This window comes from Clavelina lepadiformis, chromosome 9 (genome assembly GCF_947623445.1).
Source record: "Clavelina lepadiformis chromosome 9, kaClaLepa1.1, whole genome shotgun sequence".
Classification (NCBI taxonomy): domain Eukaryota; kingdom Metazoa; phylum Chordata; class Ascidiacea; order Aplousobranchia; family Clavelinidae; genus Clavelina; species Clavelina lepadiformis.
Genome location: NC_135248.1, coordinates 11986704 through 12010714, shown reverse-complemented (window position 1 = coordinate 12010714; position 24011 = coordinate 11986704). Strand labels below are relative to the sequence as shown.

At 35.6% G+C, this 24011-nt stretch overlaps 4 protein-coding genes and 1 long non-coding RNA gene across 9 annotated transcripts; 2 read left to right on the top strand and 3 right to left on the bottom strand.

Annotated features, from left to right (window-relative positions):
* Positions 1–342: 342 nt before the first annotated feature.
* Positions 343–4558, bottom strand: LOC143470123 (bactericidal permeability-increasing protein-like). The gene is made up of 13 exons (XM_076968031.1): positions 4425–4558; positions 3898–3985; positions 3473–3604; positions 3187–3280; positions 2583–2720; positions 2438–2501; positions 2216–2342; positions 1787–1931; positions 1484–1563; positions 1252–1384; positions 955–1126; positions 784–860; positions 343–642 (listed from the first exon to the last, which is right to left on the bottom strand). The coding sequence occupies exons 1-13, from the start codon at positions 4534–4536 to the stop codon at positions 442–444; spliced, it is 1563 nt and encodes a 520-aa protein (XP_076824146.1). The 5' UTR covers positions 4537–4558; the 3' UTR covers positions 343–441.
* A 3001-nt stretch (positions 4559–7559) lies between these two features.
* Positions 7560–11986, bottom strand: LOC143470452 (bactericidal permeability-increasing protein-like). Of its 3 annotated transcripts, XM_076968596.1 has the most exons (14): positions 11942–11986; positions 10909–11023; positions 10690–10777; positions 10419–10550; positions 10134–10227; positions 9911–10048; positions 9701–9764; positions 9413–9539; positions 9153–9297; positions 8953–9032; positions 8587–8731; positions 8313–8475; positions 8117–8193; positions 7560–7927 (listed from the first exon to the last, which is right to left on the bottom strand). In XM_076968596.1, the coding sequence occupies exons 1-14, from the start codon at positions 11969–11971 to the stop codon at positions 7772–7774; spliced, it is 1554 nt and encodes a 517-aa protein (XP_076824711.1). In that variant the 5' UTR covers positions 11972–11986; the 3' UTR covers positions 7560–7771. The 3 variants fall into 3 exon arrangements, with proteins under 3 accessions (XP_076824711.1, XP_076824710.1, XP_076824712.1); XM_076968595.1 differs by lacking the exon at positions 11942–11986 and having other exon boundaries at positions 10909–11283; XM_076968597.1 differs by lacking the exon at positions 11942–11986 and having other exon boundaries at positions 10134–10243; positions 10909–11282.
* Positions 11987–12388: 402 nt separating this feature from the next.
* On the top strand, positions 12389–16436 carry LOC143470455 (bactericidal permeability-increasing protein-like). The gene is made up of 13 exons (XM_076968602.1): positions 12389–12594; positions 12673–12769; positions 12953–13096; positions 13315–13414; positions 13771–13890; positions 14019–14082; positions 14445–14571; positions 14804–14948; positions 15157–15236; positions 15392–15533; positions 15699–15861; positions 16006–16082; positions 16273–16436. Exons 1-13 carry the CDS (start codon positions 12474–12476, stop codon positions 16312–16314), a joined length of 1422 nt encoding a protein of 473 aa, XP_076824717.1. The 5' UTR covers positions 12389–12473; the 3' UTR covers positions 16315–16436.
* A 155-nt stretch (positions 16437–16591) lies between these two features.
* On the top strand, positions 16592–22741 carry LOC143470454 (lipopolysaccharide-binding protein-like). Of its 3 annotated transcripts, none has more exons than XM_076968599.1 (14): positions 16592–17684; positions 18186–18407; positions 18565–18661; positions 18787–18930; positions 19102–19201; positions 19352–19483; positions 19608–19671; positions 19888–20014; positions 20633–20777; positions 20939–21057; positions 21161–21305; positions 21942–22104; positions 22366–22442; positions 22602–22741. In XM_076968599.1, the coding sequence occupies exons 2-14, from the start codon at positions 18281–18283 to the stop codon at positions 22644–22646; spliced, it is 1485 nt and encodes a 494-aa protein (XP_076824714.1). In that variant the 5' UTR covers positions 16592–17684; positions 18186–18280; the 3' UTR covers positions 22647–22741. The 3 variants fall into 3 exon arrangements, with proteins under 3 accessions (XP_076824714.1, XP_076824715.1, XP_076824713.1); XM_076968600.1 differs by having other exon boundaries at positions 19608–19716; positions 20968–21026; XM_076968598.1 differs by having other exon boundaries at positions 19608–19716.
* Positions 22099–23285, bottom strand: LOC143470456 (uncharacterized). Its single transcript, XR_013119368.1, has 3 exons — positions 23138–23285; positions 22569–23030; positions 22099–22492 (listed from the first exon to the last, which is right to left on the bottom strand). It is a non-coding gene; the product is annotated as an uncharacterized LOC143470456 (long non-coding RNA).
* Between the last annotated feature and the right edge of the window lie 726 nt (positions 23286–24011).

Sequence of the window (24011 nt, the reverse complement as noted above, 5' to 3'; positions counted from 1 at the left end):
ACTCAAGCATTTGGAGTAGGCCTATAATTGTAATCCGTATTCCCTGCTGGTCACGGTATAACACCCTCGCCGTGTTTAACGAGTGTCTCCTTTGCCGTATTTACTCCTTAAATGCAGACGCACTAATTGTGTTTGCTAATTTATGACACGTATTTCATCTCCTAAGTCAAACAGTTGGCGTAGTCTGTAGATCTGACGCTACCTAAGCTTTTAGCAACTGTTGGTCGAAAATGTACTAAAAAACTCTTCCAAATTGTGTATATACTTTAAATTAACTGGTAAAATTATAGATTATATATAGAACTTACTAAATGTGGACTTTTAAAGTAAAACAAGACACAGTGCATCAATCAAATGTTTATTGAACGTTAGACGAATGCTGAAAACACTTTAAGAACTGACAATACACGAGTAAAAGCTTGGCATTGACCCAGCTGCCGCTTAGACTTCGCAAAGATAATCGTCTCCATCGATACGTTGCAGTACTTCTTGTATGCGGAAGTCATCGAAGTTTCCATCGTTGTTTTGTCCTGGCCTTCTGATTCGTTCACAAGGTCTGGGTCTGGGTCGGTATGGCGTGACGGTTCTTGTTGTCGTGCTGGGAGGAGTTTTTCTAAAATTCGATCCGATTTCCAAGGCATTCTGTAATGTCAATTACATTGAGATACGTCGCATACTCGACATAGCTAGACAAAAAATGCTACCGCCAGAACAAATGGAGACGAATATGTAAAACGTGTATATATATGTAGTTTGTTTATTAATTAATCTTGATTTTCTCACCGTTTTGGTGGTGATGGTGGCTCCATAGAAAGAGTAACCATAGAAACTGGGAAGTTCAAATCCGGCTCCAGTCACCTCTGTTGCATCAGAGTTATTAGCGTTCAACATTGTTTTGAAATTTTCACATTCCAATAGTTTTAGAATTTATAAAATTATCCATAATGTTTGTACCGTTGACTGCTGGAACAATCTGAGCGGACAGAAACGTTTTAATAAGTTGGTTGATTTGATTGAGAACTTGATCCGGAAGTACACCGGCGTTGGTGATGACGACAACTACGTTTGATATTGAACCGGAAATGACGCCGTTAGTGAGACGAGGTTGAGCCGTGAAGTCAACGTTCTGTAAAAAGTTTTATAATATACTGTAACGTATACGCGAGTATATTAAAATCGAAAATGACATATTGGAAAACTGAACTACTGTAGGCCTACAACTGTCAAGAAAATTACAGTATTTATACTCACAGTACTGATGGTTGCAGCCTGCGGTGCGCTTGAAGGTCCAGCAATTATATCAAATTTGCCGGATATTTGAATTCCAGTTGTTGTAAACTGTGCTCTTGGTGCTTGACTTGCTCGAATCTCAGCTTGCAGAGGTCTAAATAGACGGAAATGATATCACAATGAAATTGTTTTAGTTTATTTGACAATATTGGGACGCGCATGCCATGAATAGAAGTAAAAGTGTGTAACTTACTGATTGCCATATGGAGCAAGGGTGGGGAAAAATGGAGCCAAAGTATTTGCATTTAAGGTGGATCCCAAAGCGACGGTGAGCTGAAAATATGTTACACTGTGTTTGTAAAAAAGTAAAGAAGTTGCTTTTAAATACAGAGTGACCTTGGTACACTGTGAAAAAAGTTGAACATGCCTAACTTTTGCCAATATTGATTAGAATTTGTGAATTAATGACATGAGTAATGGAATGAATGAATAAATTTCTAAATAAAGTTGCAGATCAATGTAAAATTAAGAAACTTTTAACCAAGCATATTCAAACCTGTTGCTGCGTAAAAGTTTTCTTCAATACATTGCTCTTCCACAACGAGTAAAGCAAAGTGTTCATGACGTAAGGACTGATCGAAATTCTTGCCATCTGTGACGTTGTAGTGATAGCAGGAACCGTTGGTGGGTTAAAAGGAAAACTAAAATATTTCAATCTTAATTACAATCGCTCGAAGTTACCAATTTTTCATAAACTTTTTAACTGGAGAAAACGCGAACGCGATTCCCACCCAACATTTTTCGACCGAGTAACACGCATTTAAAGTAAGCGAGTAGCATACGTCTGGAGTAACTTAACCACAAAATCAGCCAAGCTAAAATTGTAATGGAAAAATGTTGCCCTGTAGCCGCTATCTGCGTGTTCATGGAAAAGACACTCATCAATATATTTTGTAAATATTTTATAATATCGATGTTGACACACCTCAATGAGGACATGGATTTTGGAAAACAACGACCTCTGAGGGCAAGTGTTATGCTGTTGCTTGTCACCGCTGGGTTGGAGACGAGACCAAGATTAATGTTAGTTCCAAATACTAGTGGAAAGTCAGCTGAAATTGTGCGAAACAGTTCAAAGAAAATTATTAGTTCTAAGAAGAAACTGTAAGTAGGTAGGTAATTGTAAGTTTAGTGACTTATTTCTTACTTTTAAAATCAGTTGAAATTTGTTTTGTTTGTTTTTCAAGAACCTTTTTCAGCTCTGGACAAATCTGCATTAAAAATCGTTATGAAAATAATAAATAGCGTATACAAATTAAGCAGAATTGTCTAAATTCTGAACTAGAACTCACTGCATCTTTGAGATCGCGACGAAAACCTATTTCAAGAAACTCAAGGATAAGGTTATAAAGCCAGTCCTCTAGGAAGTTACTTCCTTCTACGCTTGAGTCAAATTTGATGACGCGTGCCTCACAATCTCCAACGGTAAACTGCCAAGAACATAAAATAATTTTCATTGCAGCATTAATTTTTTGTTTTGAAGAAAATTAAATACTCTCACAAAAATATTATATTTCAATAAATATGTCTGAAATTTATGTACATTTTGACTGATACCAGCATTGCTTGATTAAGTCCACTTTTTTTTGATTTGGCTTAAATTGGGGTAAATAGAAAGTTGTGGGCGGGGTTAGTTGTATAAATGTGTTTGGTTTCTTGTCTGTTACGTTTAAGCTTCGTATTTGGGAAAAGATGATGTATTGTAAATCGTCAAAATGGTTTTGACATTTTGGTAGGTGGTTAACATTTTGCTACAAGTCATTATCGTGACTGTTTTCGTTTCAAAAATGGGACTCCAATACTTATTGAATAACAATATAAAATCAAAGTAAATTTAATTTCATAAATTTTGTTTTAATCTAAAAAAAATCTAACATTAAAATTTTGGTTTCTTACCAGAGGTTTATCGGAGCTTCTATCAAGAATAATTGTTTGTTCAAGGTCGATCTCGGCATACGCCTTTCCCGTTCCGGAGCCACGGAATGTGATGCTGGAATGAAGTTTATTGAACTTTAAGTTTGATTAGTTTCATGAAGTTTTTTTACAGTATTTAACAAATTTTAAAAATAGCCTATATGGTGCATGGTAGCAACACTTCAATTTTAAAATAAAACGGAGGCAATTATCCCAGCGAAATACGGCTTTAAAATAAGCTCAATGTTACGATGTAATTAGCACTTACAACAAAAATTTTGTCTTTGCTCTCCAGTTTCCAGCAACAGATACGCCGGCTCCTTTCATTCGAATTTTAAAAACGTTTGGAGATTTTGTACTAACTGTGGTGGTGCCCGATGTGAAGGATTTGACTTTCAAACTATTTAAAAATCCAAACAACAAAGTATACCAACTGGCATTTAAGTTTCATTTAAATGTAAACTTTAATCTCTCAAAAAATCATGCAAGCCACAGAAAAATCATTTCCTTTAAGCCTCTTAGAGTTTTGTAACTTTGATAAGTTTACCCAAGATAGCCATGGTATTAATTATGCCACTATATTCTTAGCAATTATAGGCGTAGACCTGAGGGATTGCAAAGAATTACCTGTAAGTTTATTCTTTTATATAAGATACAAAGGATTTGCGATCGGATCTTAAAGTGATAACTTACTTGCTTAACACAGCATCGCCTTCCCTAATTTCGGGGAATTCAAGTTTTCTAATAATATCTTCCAAGAGTCCAAGAGCAATTTGTTTTGCTAAATTGTAAAACACATCAGTTGTAAAGGTATAAATACATTCAGATAACTGCAAAATTAACGAACAAAAACGAAAGTAGGTTTTTCACAGTAAGTAGGTCACGCCGTCCGTTGTGTAACATATGTTGAAAGTTAGAATAAAAACCATGCAAAAATTTGATTTTATAGCTATTTAGAGTTTACAAAAAGCTGTGAAAATCATCCAGCAACAAGAATTTCTTTCCATTGAAACAGTGACAACCAAAAAGATTATAAACGAAGAAAACACATAGCATACAATAAACAAAATTGAATAAAACTACTTGCAATACTCAGGCCAAAAAGTAATCTAAATTGCAGTGTTGTCATTGTTAATAACAGTTTGATTATGGTTAAAAGTGATATGCGACAAATACATGAACTTTAAAAACATCTATATATACAATAAAACATAACATACCGAAATTGATTCCGCTTGACGTCAGTCTCACTTGAAGTCCAGGATTTTGACCAGAAATCGTGGACGCGGTGAAAAGCAGACAAAGTATCACTGAAAGAAGAAACAACTTCATATTCAATCTTAAATATTTACAGAAAGATTGATGTGTAAATTGAACAGTTATTCTGCTACTTATATAAGCACTTTTGGGGAGTTTTTGCATTTCGCAAAGCTAAGTTTAGAAAGTGACTTAACAACTAATTTAATGACATTTAGGCACAGCTTGTATTTTGACCTTTTCTCAAGAAAAAGTTTTATTACAATTTTCTGATAAATCTACCCGATAGCTAAGTTAATTCCTACGGCGAGGAAAAAACAAGTTTTAAAGTAATTTAGTCAATTGTATTTTCCATCCAGGCAGGCTACGACCTTTTGTAACTAAGAACGATCATGTTTCCGTACTTTTCCTCGTTAATTAATAAATGTCAATTTTGGCATGTTTTTGACGAATCGGTACTTTCCAAAGTGCACAAAAATTTGTTTGGTGCAATTAATCCCGTGAAATATCAAATGATTTTATGACCGATCGAAATCAATGATTTATCGTCTGAGCACTTTACGACGAGTTACATTTTTGTACTGTGCGCGACTATAAACTCAACACTCGGAGCGTGTACATTCAGCACATTGACGTGCTCGGTCACATCAAGTTGATCTTGGATGAGAATCTTTATCACTTAGGTTCCTGGTGGCGAAAGACGATAAACAGTTAGTTTTATTTTAAACGTTAACTTTTACATGGATGACTCAGTATAGCCTTGCATATTACAGCGTATAAGCAAGATCCTTTGCCATGTGGACTAACTATTGGAGATATTTCTAGTTCCCCCTCTAGTGGCGAAAATGTTAAATCAAGATTACCTTCAAATTTGATAGCTTCTTTTCACTGAAATTGATGTTGGGTCTAGAAAGAAATGTGTTTTTCTCATCTTGCAGATCGTTACTTTTGGGCAAGATTTTTATTTTAGTTCAAGATCTAAATGTTTTCGTGTTTTGTTCCTTTATCTCCGATTTTGATCCATATGGAGATTGATGGAGATTGACTCAATCTCTTTGTTGCTTTGCGCTTAAAAACGAGCGGCCTAAACTCATTTGAACATTTTCTATCTTGACCGGATCTGGTCTCCCCTGCACACAGGAAAACTAGAACTTTGCTGGCAGTTGCATTTTACAAGGCAGGAACTTGATCTTTCTTAGCTTTACCTAAAATCGTTTGCATTATCAGTTTATAATTGCTTCACATAATTTTCATTTGTAATTTTTGTAATCTTAGCATATTCTTTCCAATTTTGGTTTGTTTTGGTGAATAACCATTCACATATGAGCAAGTCGATGACAGTTGGAGGAAGAGAAGTGAAGAACCATCGCTGTGTGGTCACGGTCAGGATATAATTATTTCTCTCTTTAGTTTATCGTGTGCGTGGGCACTTTAAGTTCTCTTTTCCTTGTCGGCATTTTCGTCGGCCAGTTCGACACAGCTAGGGGGCGGTATTTCAAAGAAGAATATTGACGTACATGTAACTTGTGAAAACAGGTGTTTTGCACAAAGTATACTTTTCTCAACATAGGCAATATGTTAAAAATCGATAGCCACAAACTTTTTCTTCTAATTTATTCGATTATTTTGCGACATGTAGTTTTTGAGTAATTAGCGATCGAAAACTGCTGCGTAAGGTCGGCAACACGCAGTGAATATCCAAATGTGGCTCACCCTGGTTAATTCTCTTACATATGGTCTCCTACAGATATACCAGATTAATGAAAGCGAGTAAGTGGTTGTTTGTGGAATATACAATGAAATTTAACGAGCTTATAACGTAAAATAACATAACTAATAAAGCATTATCGCCAACTGAAGAGACCAGATACCTTCACCATGGCGGCTTATATATTACTTCAATGCAGCAGTGTCAAAAATGCAACAACAACAACATTTTGTTACATAGTTCAACACGAAGTCTTCACCTTTAACTGCTTATTTTGTGACATCACTATAGGCCACGTGTTTCATCATCACGATTTTTGTCAATCCATGTAGTTTCGGCGCAACCAAAACCCTCCAAGAGCTAAAAGGAAAAGAAGCAAGTTTTAAGTTATACAATCTTACCGCAACCTTTCACGTAATGTTAAAATAATGAAAAACAGCATGTTCCTTCGGGCAGAGACTTCCCCTCTTTGTGACGTTGTTGCCGAAGTTTGACTTCACGCGCACAGAATGGTTCTTCCTATAAACGCAATTTCAACGCTGTCAAATTTCAAACACACGTTATTAAAATCTTTGCAACATAATACCAAATCTTTTTAAAATTTTATTGAAGCTGGTTGCCCAAACTAACCCAAACTTTCAAAAATATCCTAAAACATCTAAATAATTATTAGTAAATCTTGATTATGGAGTGACTATAATTACACGTAATGGGATCGTGTCGGTGTTAGTATATTTACTTGTTTTCGAACAAACATGTTGACGCCTATAAGCCGCGTACAGTCCGTGTAACCGTCACGTATGAACGTGCCTTACGGTGTAGGAAAGTGCGGCGGTTTTTCAACTGCACGTTTTCTAACAGTTCATGGCGACGGCTAAAATCAAATGGCCGCTTCAAGAAATTTAAAATGAAGATTATTTCGCAGCTGTTGACAAAAATACTTTTGTGTGTGACGTAATAGTTTATCAGCTATTTGTTGTTAAAACAATTTCAACAACTAACTAATTCGCTGTACAGATGTAGTTTTCACATCGAAATCACTCCGATTGTTTGTGGGTATAATTGGATGCACGCGCCTCGCAACATAAATGCAGTTTCTCGTGTAAGTCTAATTTTGAGTAATTAATTTAAAAAGTAATGATCCCAAATTGAATTATTGACGTATACGCGATGATCAGAAAGCGTTGAAAATAATGGCACTGTCGAACCTAAGCCCAGACGTATTACGTAACAATTTGCCCGTGTTGTTGTGGTTAATGCTAGCGTCTTGGCCGCTGTCTGTAACGAAGTTGTTCGTGTCCAGAAAATTTAACCTCAACTTTTCCTTTGCTGTTGAGCTAACGTCTGAACTATCCCGAGCAGGTACAACAACAAATCATTACAACGTATATGCATAACGCGAGCACATTTATTGAATTTAGGATCTTACAGCCGTTGGTAAAATAACCAAATACATTTCACTTTATCTCAAGTTTGAGAATTTTCTGGTAACTTATTTGCATTGTAGAGATGAAATTTCAAAATCACACTAGAAAATGAATGGATTGACCAAATTGTTCAAAGCAGACTTTCTTTTTATCCAAGCATGACCAGCATGTACGGTCAGCATAACGGTCCTGGACGTATTTCTCCATCAGGTCCAATTCTTCTCAACGACCTGCAGATTGGACCAAGTGGGCCGAGTGTCGTGGTGGTTCGTGGGGGTTGTGTCGTAGATGGGGGCGCTTTTCGGAAATCGGTTCCAACTTCCAAAGCATTCTGTAATGCATTTAGCATTATTACAAAAGCGAAATTTCTAGTAAATTGCCACATATATTGTAGGTATACTAATAACTGATGAATAAAAAGACAAAGGTAGTTTAATTACCTTGATGAAGTTTATAATTTTATTTAACCTGGCACTTTAAAATATGCCTTCACTTGACTCAAGTTCTACTTGAGCTTTACCTGTCTTGTAGCTATGGAAGCACCTGAGACAGAAAATCCATAATAACCTGGAATGTCAAATCCGGCAGCTGCCACCCCTGTCAATTATTAGAAAATTAATAAATTAACAGATCTAGTTCTTAGTCCCCTGATAAATATTGCTACAGCTCGTGAGCATATAGTAATTGTGAAAGCAAACAGTTTTTAATCGGCTTACGATTTAGTGCCGGCAAGATCTGTGACGGCAAAAAGTAGTTGATGATTCCGTTAATGGCTTCAACTGGAAGGCCGCCGGCGCCTGTTACAGCTACGTTCAAATGCGAGATGGTACCGGAAACCACGCTCCCGACAAGCCGTGGCTGAACAGTCACCTGGACGTTCTGTTCACAAAAGTAACAGATAGTATTCATCAGTATACAGCTATAGTATGTAGTATATAGCTCAAGTAAACAAAGTAAGAAAAAGTAAAAACAACAAACGAAAAGTTTTACAGTGCTGATGGTCAAAGCCTGGGGTTTGTTCCCAGGTCCAAGCACAACGTAAAGGACCAGCTCGATTCTTCCGTTAACCCCGATTCCTGCTGGGGTTATGTGAACTCTAGGAGCTTCCGGGGCCCGAACTTCTGCCTCCAATGAGCTAGAAATAATGCAAAAGTATATTTGTCAATAATTAGCTCCATGGATACGAATAAAAAAGAATCTATATTTCTAAAATCCAACAACATTTTAAGAAAGATGTGCAAAACTTATCGCCATTAACTACTACTTTATACGCAATTAAAATTTTATTAACACTAAAATAACTAAGGTAGGCTTTTAATGATCCGACCAAAAACGTTATATTTGCAATCGTTGTACCTGCTGCCATATTGTGCCAGTGCTGGAAAGACATCGGCCAAGACATTTGCAGTCAATGAAGTACCGATGGCAGCACTCAACTACAGATTGTGGAAACAAAAGAAACTTTGAAAATATTTGTGACAGCAGAAAATAAATTAAAGTCATCATGTAATTGAGGAGGATATTGATTTCTGTAAAAAAAACCTCATATCACCAACCTCTTGCTGACTGTAGAACTTTCTGAGTAGATTACTTTGCCACATCGAGTAAAGTAATGTGTTCATGGTGTAAGGACTGATCGAAATTCGAGCCATTTGTGACGTGGGAGTGAGAACTGGTGTCGTTGGTGCGTTAAACGGAAAACTGAAATATTTAAAAACACAAACTTTTCTGATCATGAATAGGCTTTATGACTTAAAAAACTATACCCTATATGATATAGAGCAAAAGTTATTTCGAAATTAAAAAACTTACAAACCTTAATCCAGGATTATTTGCTGGGAAACAGCGACCCCTGAGGGACAAAGTGAAGCTGTCACTAGTTACCGCAGGATTGGCGACAAGACCAAGATTAACGTTAGATCCAAACACAAGGGGAAAAACGGCTGTTTTCAAGGAAGAAACAGCAATTAATTGTTTATTGAATTATGATGGCCCAATTTCATCAGCTAGTGAGTAGTGATTTCATTTCAAATGGCTGTGGTTTTATTTACTTAGAAACTTAGAAAGGCCAAGATACTTAAAAAGGAAAGGTCAAGACGCTTACTTGGAAAGTTGTTTGTTATTTTGGAACTTTGATCAGAAAGAATTTTCACAACTTGAGGGCAGATCTGAAAATAGACATCATGTACATCTTAAGGCTTGTGATTCCAAGACAACCGTAAATGCACGTGATTCAAACGTCATACACACAGAAAGGCAAATACAATTAAATCATTCGAGTGTTAATTTTTGACAACCGAGTTGAAATATCTACCTGTAGCTGAAGAGCTGGCTTGATTATGTTTTTTACGGCCGCTAGAATAACTCTGTAGAAGGTGGTTGCTACCAGATTTCCGCCGCTCAGATGAACGTCGAAATGCCCGATGGACGCAGTGCAGTGCCCCACCGAAAACTAAAAAAAAACACAGAAAAAATTTGATAAAAAAGCCAACACAACTGACCAAAATATAAATGTTTTAAATCCTCTAAATTGTTACCGTTGGTTTGTCGCCGCTTCTTCCAACGCGCACTGTCTGCTGAATGCTGATGCTTGTGGACACTCTGACTGTACCAGAGTCGCGAAGAGTAAAACTGAGAATAAAGCGCGCTAAAAAGGGGATCGTTTATTGAAATGCAGCTTTTCGCAACAAGTAAATACATTGCACAATTTCAGTTGTGGAGACGTAAATTAGTAAACAAATGTAAGAGATACTGTACTTATTCCATACACATAGTTCTCTACATTGACATTTCATCTTATCACCATACTAAACATTACTTACAAGAGAAGCTTTTTCCAATACCGCCAGTCCCCGTACACAGTGGCCGCTGCACTGTTGATTCCAAGAGTAACTTCATTCGGACGACTTGTGGTTATCGTGGTGCTACCGAGGTTCCAAGATGTCACACGAATGCTGGTAACATCAGAAAATAACGTTGACTGCATGTTCTACTATTTATGAAGAATATTTATAGAAGTGTATTATTATAAAGTTTAAAGGTCATCATTACTGGAAACCTATCGTAAATGTTCAAAATTATTTGACAAATTACTTTCTGATTCCGTATCCGTCTCCTGTATGTTCTGGCACCTGAAGATTTTTCAGTCTGTCTTTCAAAAATCCTAGAGCCACATCTCGACCTAAGTCAAAACTAAAATTAGTTTATGCTGTACTGTCTTCCGTAAAAGTGATTTTAAGTTAAAATCTCATTTCGTTGTTAAAAATAACAAAAGGCAACAAAAAAGTGATAAACTATAGCAGTTTCACTTACCAAAGTTTAAGCCCCTCGAAGTAAGTCTGATTTGAAAACCCGGATTTTCTCCAGATGTCGATGATATTAAAAGAATGAGACAAAATGCCGCTGAAATGATTGCCAACTTCATTTCCTGTAAAATGAATAAGTCTTCCGTTTTCAAGCCAAAAAACTTGTAAATACTCAATAACGATTTCTGTGTGCCGGTCAAAGCATGCGCTTGGTTTATATTGAAATGGTAAAGGCCATATTTGGTTAAAAGATGAAAAATGCGAACCGACATTGGGGAATTTACAACATTTAATCGATATTAAATTTGAGGAAGGCGTAAATGAACAGCCTTGTTGTCCAAATCATCAATAACGTCATATTTTACTGCCCAAATGTGATAAGTAAAAGCCAGCATCTGAGATAATAAGTATTAAAATATTTAATTGTAACTTATTGTTGCCAAGTTTGAGATAAGTTTCGCTCGCAACCGAACTTTGCGCAAACGCAACCGCAACCGACGACTACCACACACCACCTATAAAAGGTGCGCCCTCATACGTAAGTTTTCTTATGCCCAGAGGCAGTTGCAACGTCAATTTTGAGCTATAACAAGATTTGACAGCTGTTGAGCTTAGTTCAAAATTTATCACGGGAGATTTGCTATTTTGTCTACAGGTGACCAGGTTTAAAATTTAACAAAAAACTTGTTGTTTTAAAATGTTTAGAATTTACTAAGACGTCACAAAAGTTTACTCATCTTGCAAATTATTGTAGAAAATAACTAAAATCGATTAAATCAGGGGTTTCTTTGGTTGTGGAAGATCTGATATATAATTTGCCTATTTTAATTACAAAGTTTGAATGATTTTGTGTTGTTTATGAAGTTGACTAGATTCAGTAATTCAATTATGAAAGATGGAAGCCAATATCGTAATTTTCTTTACTTTGTAATATGAAGCTACTTTTTTCATTTGTCTATGCTGAGTTATTAGATCAATACAAAAGGCTTGGTATCGGAATAAATCGTTTTTACTTCTAATAAACGGTGTTTTTTTTAAACCTTTTCTAATTTTACGACCAACGCAACCATGTAGTCTCTTTCTCCCGTAAGACGTTTCGACGTACGTATTCTGTATACGAAGTAACTTCACCAACTGATTAATTTCACGCCGAAGAAACTATTACGCCAAGTGTTGTTTAGCAACTCTTATGACGTCAATGCGACAGGTTGAAATGAAACAAATAAAAGAAAGTTTTCCCTTCAAACATATTTTCCTTGGCTCATCCATCTACAAGCAGTTCCGCTCTGCTGCACCGTACAAAAAGTTAATAAGGTATTGACGCGATATACCACAACGAAACCTGATCGTGAAATCATCGAATTTTCACCATCGTTCGGGGAATTCCATTTGATATTTTTGGATGCAGTTGTAAGAAAAATAAACCGATTAAAACTAAAAACGTTCGAAATTTGGGAAACCGTTCAACCTATAAAAGTTGATGCAAATCCTTTTCAATTCAGTCTGAAGACTTGCATTTTACTGTAATCATACTCTGTGAATTTTAAAAGGTTTATAATAAAACTGAAAACAATGAAATTTTCTTTCATTGTCTTGTTACTGTTGTCTGTATCAGCAACATTTTGTCTCGCTGTTCAAACCGGCGAACAACCTGGCTTGAAAGCAAGGTTCGGTGAAAGAGGACTCAATTTTGGTAAGTGCCGTTTTCATGTTCCTTGTTGTTACCGATATTTTTTATCCAATAACAGATTCATATTTTCTTTTCTTGAAGGTAAAGATCTAGTGTTGGATTTTGTTAAGAATCGATTGAATTCGGTTCCCATCCCAGATGTTTCTGGTGATTCCCCTCTGACGTACAGCTTAACCAAGTAAGACGAAGTAGCAATGAAGTTAAAAGCATTATTAACCTCGCGACTGAACCTCACAGATATACTTTAGATCTTTAATAATCACCGGGTCTGGAAGTTTTTGAATTATTTTTGTTTTTTCTCTTCAAAACCAAATCGATTAATCACTAAAGTTGTAAAATATTCTTAACTTTGTGTCTGCAGTATCGAGATCGTATCTTTTGACTTAACCCAAAGCACGTTGGAGACATCGGCGCCAAATCTTTTCATCCCCAACGTTGTGGATGCTTCAGTCGCCGTCAGCGCTACTTGGGAAGCCTCGAGGGTAGTCGATCTCGGCATCTTCTCGTGAGTTGTCCATAGAAAGTTTCTACTTTAACGCAACGTGTAGCCTAGCCCTATGAGTGGCTTGGCGACGCTGTTTATACTAACTTTATGTCAGCTATTATACCCATAGCAAAAGAGGTACAAGATATGCTACATGTAGGCCTACGCATAGTCTTAAATTGTTGGATTTTGTCCTATTTCGGCACAGCTTTTAAACACGAGTTGCAATTTCTTTGCAGATTTACTTTGCAAGGCGCTGGAAATTTAACTGCATCTGCAAGCGGTGTTAATCTAAGACAAGAAATTGGTTTGGGCAGAAACAGCAATGACAACCCTGCGGTAAGTTTAGCATGTTAAGTTAGTTGTAATTTTTTAAAATATTTGTTCCCAAATTGTACAGGAAACCACTGATTTTTAGGGATCTTAGAACCTAGGCGCAATGATATGTCTATATGAAGCGTTAACAGCCGACGACATGTTTTGGATATAAGCTAAACATTGTACTATATAAAATTAATTTTTAAAAATTTACCATTTAAATTTAGCAACTCAACATGAAACAGGCAAAACTGTAAAATTGGCTTAAGTAAGGCATCAAAAACGACATGTTTTTCGGTATAGGCCTACAGTAAGTCTATATGGAGAGGTTCAAATTAGCGATTCAACAGTAAACAGGCAAAAAATGTTTTTTGCAGTTTTCAATTGGTTCTTGCACGGCATCCATTGGAAATATAGAAGCTGATTTGGGAGACGCTTCCTTCGACGCTCTTCTTAAGACCTTTGATGAGTTTGTGGAAACCGAACTATCAAACCGAGTAAATGCTAATATAGATAAATGATGACAGTTAAGCGTAAATATTAATTTAAAGTAAAAATTTGCAGCTATCCGTCTTCACAGAATCGCAATCATGCTGTCACGTTTAAACTGATTTATTTGTTTTAGTTATGCCCGGCTTTGAAGAACCTTCTGGAAAAACAGGCCGCAAAACTGACCGAAAGATATGACCGTGAGTTTTTAGATAACATTTTAAGTCGATAGACCAAAGTACGTATTTTCATAGTCACGCCCTTTTAAACAACAAAAATACGTCATCTGATATTATCGTTCTCTCCATCACATATAACACAGATCAGTGAAGTGAATTTTTAATGTTTTTCACAACTTTTTTTGCATGACCAGCACAGTACCAACACGTCGTTATCTTTTACAGCAATCTTTATCATTATGCTCTAATCATTATTTTGATTAGTATAATTACGTTATATCTTCTCACACCGACATGATTTTGTATCAATTATTAATCAATTAGTTTTTGTAGTAACCTGCTATACTGCTGTGTTATTTAATACGATTCTTTTCCCGTTTTAGTCATCTTCTCTTTGACATCTCAATTGGGCGTAGATCTCGGACTCGTTTGCGATCCGGAAGCATCAGAAGATAATCTTCTTTTCTCCTTGAGGGGACGCTGTTTCCCGAGAAACAACCCATCTTTGAGGTAACCATGACAAGCTTGCTTAGTTGAAATAAGCAGGTGACCTTTGCCCGTCATAGGTTCAATTATACATCAGATAAAGTTAAACAGGAAGAATTTAACGAATAAGTTACTTATCGAATTAACTTGGGGGCTTAGTTAAATTAACATAGTTAAGTATATTACTAAGAGGTTTCCTGATTTTTGTGGTAGGCTTTGTTCTCTTTGTTCCCTGTTAATCAAAGTCTTTTTACAGCTTTCCTTTCTCCGCACCGGTGATGCCTCCACTTTCTTCTACCTCCCAGATGGTCCGACTTGGCATCAACCATTACGTATTGGACACTCTTCTATACTCGCTGTGGAAGGAAGATCTGCTCGATCATGAGATCTCAGCTTCCCAGGTTTGTGTTTTGTTATGAAAATAATTTAATTTAATTTCCTTATACGGTATAGCGCAAAATGGATTGTCGGCAACTGGTATTGTATTTGAAAGCAATATTTCTATAAAGGTTGGACAATTTTTTACCGTTAAATACGTATATGTGTACAATGTATACATAGTACCATATAACATGGTTCTTTTTTTAAAGCGTTATTGTAAATGTTTAGATCTCCGCTGTAATCGACCAAACTCTAACCGCTGCAGACGTTGCGACTCTTCTTCAAAAATTTTCACTACACGGGAACAAGTAAGCATTTATTTCCGTAATAAGAAAATATGTATAGTAACATATATTTAGGAATGTATTTTCTGTTCTATTTAAATAGGTGATTTAAGCAGATAATATTTTTGAACTCATTGGTTAAAAGATCATTCATTATTAACTGTTTTTGTTCTTGTCAGACCCCTTCATTTTCTTCTGCGATTTGTCGACCTCCCCGACGTACATTTTGACAGTGATGGAATCACGGTGTACGCGCACTATGAGGTGGCCGCTGGGGTTCTAACAGACGAGGAATTCCAAGATGTTTATACCGCTGCAGCCGTAAGTTTCCATTTGTAAGCACTTTAATAAAACGTTCACTACAAGCTACAGTCGATTGTGATCGATTATCGTGACATAGATATTACTTGACGAAGGATTTCGGCAAATACGTCACCCAAGAAACAATGATCTGAAAGGTAAATAACATTGGAGTTATGTATGCAGGTTATTAACGCCACAGCATCGATGAACGTTTTGGAGGGACGCCTCTTTGGAAGAATCGAAAACCTTGAAGTGCGCGTTACTCAAGCTGGGGAATTCCCCGTTGAACTCGTCAACAAACTTATCGAAGATAACTTGCCTGACCAGATCCTGCCTGTTCTTAACAGTAAGTTAAATTCTATTTAACCACGGGCCCGACGAGTCAGTTATTTTATACTGGCCAGAAGGCAAGCTTTAAAGGACACATTTAAAGAGAGCTGTCTGTAACGTTGACATTAACTGAGTGTAACATTTTTTTAATGTATTTCAGACCTCGCCAAAACAGGTTACGAAATTCCAGACTACATGGGCTATACTCTTGAGAATACGTCTGTCGAAACAAAAGAGGTTAAACAAAATTAGACAAAGATACTGTAAATTCAGTCAAAAATTACTGTAAATACTTCAAATGATTTCAGTAAATTGTAATAAGACAACTACAAACATTTCAAGTGAAAACATGATAGCGATTTTACTATGTATATAACTAGATTGCTAATTTGCTATAGCTTTTAAAAATCTTTTGTTGCTTTCGCAGAATGCTTTGGAAATCGGAACCGATATTAGCCGAGTAAAGTAAACCAGACTTCGATTCAGTTCACCTTCGTCACTTAAGTGCAAATGATTCTTTTAGTGTATATATAGTGCATTATAATGTTTATTGTCGTTATAAGACAAAAATTAAAAAAATTCATATTTGGATTTTTATGCTTAGCAAATTTAAAAGAGACACCAAATCTCAAAAAGTAGGCAAATATCAGCTTTTTTTGAAACAAAAAACAAATAAATGACAAAATGCAATGTTTCTTGGAGGCAGAAAAAGTTTGAGCTGGAGTTAAATTTAGTCACACCATGAAAACCTATCACAAAATTAAACAATACACCGAAACTCCTTATATATGCATGGAATTTTGTGAACACATAAGTACGAAAATGCTTCAAACCGAAATAGGCACACACATAGGCAATCGTATAATATAATCGTATATATCGTTACAATAGTAACCGTATATTACTTAAGGCTTCGGGCGGAATAAAATGCCGGTTTTATTTGTATCATTTACGTTTGTAATTATTGGAAATTGTTTCTGACGTATACTGACTTACATCTTTTCTGACTTATAATGACTTACACTGATCACAAGTTTGAACGCATGATAGTCAGTGGAACTCTATAAATCTCTAAAAAAGTGAACTTATTTCCTGGTTAATGTTTAAAGATAAGAGTGGATAGTGGATTTTTAGAGAGTTTTAGAGACAAAAAAACAAAACTTCAGCGCTTCATTTTGATTTATGTGTCGATCGATTGACAAAGTTCCAAGCTCTAAACAATCCACTGTGCGTATTAAATTAAACATGTAGTAAAATATGAACTCAATTTTCTACAATTTGCAGTTTTTCTTTTCGCGTGAGCCATTTTCAATAAAAGAAAAACAAAAATTCCTTATTTGTCAACTGATTTAATTAAGTTTTCCGATATCAATTCGAATAGCGCCAAAATTAATGCGCTTGGGGCCAATCATTTTCGAAAGAAATGCAAGTGCAAACGTGGGCCCTTTGCGTTCTGCAAAACAAAAATAAATGTTGTTTTTGAAAATCAAGCTCAGTCAAAACAGCCCAGGAGCATCTAAGTTTGGTTTTAATTTGACGGTTTCCAAACCAACCGCGTTCTATTTTAAATTTTCTTCAATGTCGAACTCTTATGACATATATAGCAAGCGAAATAGTCACGTCGGCAAATAACAAACCGTGAAACGTCTATGTCTACGATAAAGCTTCATAGAAAAAATCTTTGTTGAAGCCCGTGACTTTTGCTAAAATCTTTCAGTTTTACTTATAAACAGATCCACAGCTTCAGCAATACAACAACTAACCAGGCAATAAAAACGGATTGCAATTGGTTACGAAATGATCCGGCGTTCTTTGTAAGCTCAAAACCGCGGCTTCCAGGTAGACAGAATTTTTTGTTCTTTTGATTTGGCAACTCTGACCTGTTCTTTTCGACAACTTTAAGATAATAGTCACGTAAAGAAGCCGGTGCAAAGTGCAATTGCCGTGCGGTACTTATAGATAGATCTATATATTTTAGAGTTAAAACATTAATGAAATAAACTTTTAGAATTAAGTACCCAAACTGATCGTTTTATTGTGTGTGATTTTATTTCCATTTAATAGTTAACCAAAGCAGGTTATTGTAAACTGCTAAAATATATTTATCAAAAAGTAATCAAACTGGTCTCCGTATAAAATTTTAAAAAGTATAATTATTCATTATTGCAAATTCATTATTTTATTTCATTTATTCATTATTGAAATTTTTACTGGGTATGCTACCAAAAAAAAACAAGAAAATTAATCTTTTCGTCTCTAACATTTTATATTTCAGTTTGAACACGATTTTGACTACGTGACAACAAATTAAATATAGCTCATATAGCTATATTTTTGCAGTGATATATAAGGAACTGCCAGCCTTGAAGAAATCAATGTTAATGATTTCTTATCACTCGAATGCTTTTTGAAGAAGAGAGTTTTGTGACTGCGCGATGGAAATTGAAAAGAGATCATTGTTTTTTCTCTGCATGTTTGCTCTGGTCTTAGCTTGTCTTTGCGATCAAAGTGGTGTCAACCCCGGCGTAAAGGCGCGAGTCACATCGGGTGGACTTAAATTTCGTGAGTTATTGGGATTGGCAGCTTGGCTATTTGTCACGTTAATAAAATGCTTCGAGTGCTGGTTTTTGAAAACTATGTTAGCAAGATTTATTAAGGCTATATACAATACCTAAGAAATAATCTTTGATTCTAAATCTGTTCACTCTCTACTTCTCAGTTTCACAAATTGCTTTGGGTTTTGCGGAAGATGCTGTCGAAGACCTTGATCTACCTACGCTGTCTGGCACGAGTCCAGTTGAATACAAAATCTCCAAGTATGTTTTCAAAACAAATACTTTATCAACTCGCTCGTGAATCGATTTAAACTGTAGAGAGTTTCGCATCGGAACAAAGCTGGAAAATAACCAGAATTTACGTGTTTCTGATTCGTTTATTTTAGTTTGAAAATCAACTCATTCAGCCTCGGAAGGATCGGTTTCAATACAGCAGCTCCGAATGTGATTACTCCAGTAATCGACGACGGAAAGGTGTCAGCATCAGCTCAATTTGAGGCGTCCAAAACAATCAAAGTGTTTGGTTTCTCGTAAGTGTTACACGGCGCGATTTTTTGGTTTGAAATATAAAAATATATGCCGTTGTAATTATTATATATAAGAACCGCAATTTACAAAAAACTGAACTATATAACTATAAATAACAATCAGATTAATTTTTTAATATTGTTAATATTTAATTCTTTTTAATTCTTTGTTAGCTTTCCAATAGCAATCAGCGGTAACATACACGCGTCGGCTAGTGGCCTTGATCTTAGTCAGCAAATTAGTTTGGGAATGAACGCAGATGGCAAACCAACGGTACTTAAGCCAAAAAGATGAAATGAACACTCAATATTTCAAATTTTCCAAAATGATTTATAACTCTTATAAATTATATAGTGTATATGCATTGTATACTGTACATTTCTTGGTTTTAATTATGAACACGTTGTATACTTTGTTTCAAAGTTTTCGTTGCAAAATTGTGACTCAAGTATCGGAGATCTGGACCTGAAAGTATCCGGTACAACGCTGGATGCCGCTTTCAACTTGATTATCGGATTGTTTAAAAGCACCATAACAGATTTATTACAGAAAGAAGTGAGAATGAATAACTTTTTCGTATTCCGTATGCAAAATTGCATATAAAATTATCACGTTGAAGTATGTTTGACGAACATCCCTTATAATAATGCCGTTAAGTTGCTTTTGTTTCAACCGCTAGATTTGCCCAGCAGTAAAAAAGGCTCTGTCAAAACAAGGGGAAAAAGTAACGGAGAAATTTAAACGTAAGAATGTATTTGTATTAGCGATGCATGCTGTCAACGGTTTCGGTTCGCACATTTTACATTTCATTTATAAATTAACATTCGTATCCAAACGGCGACAGATATGAAAAGTGGACTGCTTAACGCTATATATAACTAGGCTTATACATTCAAAAAACTTTGCTGGCAATACAGTAAATGTACGACCATGTTATAAAATAAACATTTTTTGTTTAGTTGTTTATCCGTTAATAAAACAAACAAACATCGACCTTGGTTTGGTTTGTGACCCGGAGGCAACTGGCACCGAGTTTCTGGTCTCACTCAAAGGAAAATGCTTCGCAAGCAGCATGCCAAACATACCGTAAGTGTAAGAGATTGTGTCGAAACTTAAATGCGACGAAATTAATCCCTGTGAATTAGAATAGATTAAATAAGCCAAACTATAATAAGAGTAAACGGTTATATGTCTGCAGCTTTATAGGCTGGTTGAATTCACGTTGGAAACAAAAAACAGTTTTATTATAGTTTATATGCATCTTTTATACCGAGATTTTTCTGATTTCATAAATGATATAGGATTGCAACAGAACGTATGTATACATAATGTCTGATTCAAAGGTTCTTGTTCTGATGGCCAACATGAGCCTTTGTCTAGTGTGAATGTCTACGTAAGCAACTGAAAGTTTTCTTATCCTACTGCGATATTTCCTTCCTACCTGGATATATGTAATGGCAAGCGTTGGATCATCAGATGAGATTTAAGGCCTCAGTCATCCCGATTTAAAATATTATGCAGTTATTAAACGTAATTGGACAACGACCTGTATTATACAACACAGTACCGAGGCCTAAAGCATAAAAATATTGTCAACATACATACTTTTACATAAAACACTTTATCAACAGAAAAACGAAAAAGTATTTAACGGTTATTAATATTGTATAGATGTATGTAATCACAGACTATTCTTCAATACAGGCGCCGTTATGTGGCGTTACCAATGCCACCGATTTCTGCAACGTCGAAGATGGCTTGTATTTCGGTCAGTCCTTACGTTTTAAACACATTGCTTTATGCGTTTTCGGAGCTCGGACATTTGGGACGCACGTTTGACTTTGACGAGGTAGATTAGAAGTTGATATAATTAGAAGTTGATATGGATACTGTATATATCTGATAAATAGTAACTTAATGGTATTTGAAGAAAAGTATTGGGAGTTTCGACTCATACGCAGAACCATAACAAAATGTGATAATAAACATATTAATGGAAGCTTGTTGCAGTCTCACATGCAATGTGTTTGCTTATACAGCTCGGTGCGTTGGGAATTCTCACAACTCTTTTGCCCAACCTGCAAGCTGTTCAGGACAAGTAAGAAAGCTCTACACGTTGAACATACATTGTATTAAGTATACCATACACTAAAATAGAGATGTCTGTGTCTTTTAAAAACGTTTTGACGTATAATTTCGCGGACTGAAGATTTACTTTTTCGACTTGCACAGCCGCGTTCAAATTGTGGTGAGTGCAACTTCCGCACCCAGTGTTGATTTCACGGCATCTGGCATTGGCATTGAAGGACCTTTCGAGGTTGTTGTGAACGCAGTTTTGCCTGATGACAGCAAACAACACGTCATAACTATAATGGCGGTAAGCACAACTCGACTAAAAACAGCAGTAATAAATTTTGGTTAAAGATAATATACTGAATATATAGGTATACACACACAGGTCCATGCATGCTCGTATTACTTATACATATATTTATTTATTTATTTTTGTCATATGCTTACTTATAATTAGATACTTATAAGTAGCATGTATTAATGCATGTCTCGCGACTTCGGTTTAAGCTGAAAAAAGAGACTATAAAATAATAACATAATCTATTTTAAACGCAAAGCAATTTTTCTGTAGAAATTTTTCTTCCAAACAAACAACGAGTTATTCATTCCGTTATCTGATATGATTTAATCTGATTCATTCAATCATTCCCTTACAAAAATATCATCTGTTTATCCTTTTTGCATTTCGAATTTAATAAAAGTTAATAATAATAATTAATCAGGGTTGTGGAAAAAAAGAGCCTTGGGACTCGGGCTCGGGTCCGGCATTGTCCTATAATAAACTGTGACTCTGGATCCCGGACGCCTTTGATTTTCTAGAAACACTATTCTATAATACCCGCATAGCACTATAACAAAAATAGCATTCGTATTTCACGCACAGTAATCATGAAAACAATCTATGATTTCAGTACAAAATCGTACGTCTTCTTTCGTATAGAATGTGGACATACTCGCCAAAGCTCGCATAGAAAACGGAAACTTTGCGGGAAATATTGAATCTCTGGACGTGACAGTGACTGATGCGGGTGGACTTCCAGCAGAACTTTTCAATCAACTTTTCCAAGCTTTTATACCTCAGGCTATTTTACCAGCAATTAATGGTAACAACTTTATACGTAATTGATGTGCTTATGCAAGCAGGCACGTACGCTGTTATAATTACGTTAATCGCTGACAAATGTTTCACTTTTGTGTTTCTAGTATATTTGCATTTAAGATAGCAAATATAGCATCATACAGTAGTTTATAATCGTCTGTAACAAATAAAGATAATAAGTAAAAATGTGACGACAAAATTACATGAGCGCTTTGAAAAATCTTGAGAGTTTTACAAACAAATAAACAAATTACTTTTCGTTTAGGCATTACTGAAGCAGGGTTTGAGATTCCTAGTCTCTTTGATTTCTGCTTCAGCGGCGCTTCAATCATACACAAGAAGGTAAAATTGACAAATTATTGTCAACCCTCGTTTACACAATTTTATCCATCCTGCAACACCAAATAATCTTGTTCAATTTCAAAGCTACACAAATGCTTGTTTAATTGCAGCTTGCTTTCAAATCACCGGGTTTAAGGAAGCTTTTATTTTTTCTTACAGGACGCTTTGGAAGTGTGCACAGATTTTGAACTTTGCCAAGACTGAGCAAATAGACGCAGTTTTGCATGTGCTTAATCGTTTTTCAAAAGGCCGCGGACATTTTGTGGACCATGTACTGTATATAGATCGTTGTTTCGTTGTGCATTTTGTCGTAATCCAGATTTAAAAGAGATGTTTTCATGAGTTTTGCATATAAATATAACTACAGTATATACAATACAGTAAATGCAATTATAGCAAAATTAAGTGTTTCCCAATGTAATAACGAGAAAGCGGAATTACGTCATCTTATCTTCAGATCAGTGGTAAGCTTCGTTTACACGAAATCTTCTCCTGATGGTCTGGTGTATAAACGCGTAATCCAAGCGCAACGGCATAAGATATAACTTACGGGCGAAAGTTGTGAAAAATTGCAACGCTTTGTTGGCACTACATAAGAAAAAATTAAATTTGTGATTTGCAATTCGGAGAAATTGTATCAACGTAAAATAATATAAAACCAAAATGTATGACTAAAAAAAAACAAATGAACAAACTTGGTTAAAATGAGCATAAGAGTTGAACGCAAGGAATACATTTCTATCCAGGTTTAGTCACCCGTAGTATGACCCTACTGAAGTAACTTTACGTTGGCATACACATAGTCCTACGTACCGCAAAGAATTCTGTAAAAATAAAATTAGAATTTCCTTAAATCTATAAAACACACATGTGCAATTTGTTCACCTACAACAAGCATAAAGCTATGAAATTCATAAAACGCAGTTTTACGTAATTTATCATTAAATGGCTGTGTACGGAAAATTGTTTAAAAATTCAAGAAAATTTACTTGTATCGAGTAGACTGTAACCCAATAAATCTAAAAAAAAACTTAATGTGACGGCACAAAGTTTAAAACCACTTCACATGTTAAACATATAACTCATGAAATGAATTACTTAGACCCTATGTACTGCATATGTAATTATAATCAAGTAATGTGAAAGAAATAGGTTATTTCTTAACATAACACGTTATGGACGAAACGATTTTTTGCGACCTACTTTTTACCTAATTACAAGAATAAAGCAAATGCTTAGACTGGTCGTGCCGCGGCAAACTAACATCATCAACAATCCGTGTTTCTCGAGACAAGCAGGTTTCAAGGTCGTTTCCAAAAACATTTTTGTTTGTCACCAATCTCTGAAAACGTGCTACACTGCTGCACATGTTTTCGAAGAAACACGTCATTATACAGAGCGGTTGATAGTGAATTAGTGATTCACGTTAAAGTCAGCAATGACGCCAATTCTCTGAGCCATGACGTAATAACAACTACAGTGTTTAGCGAAGACAATAAAGGGTCGGTTATGGTTGTAAACGTTCTAAATATGGAATAATTTTTTGCTTTATTTTTTTTTTCGTCAATA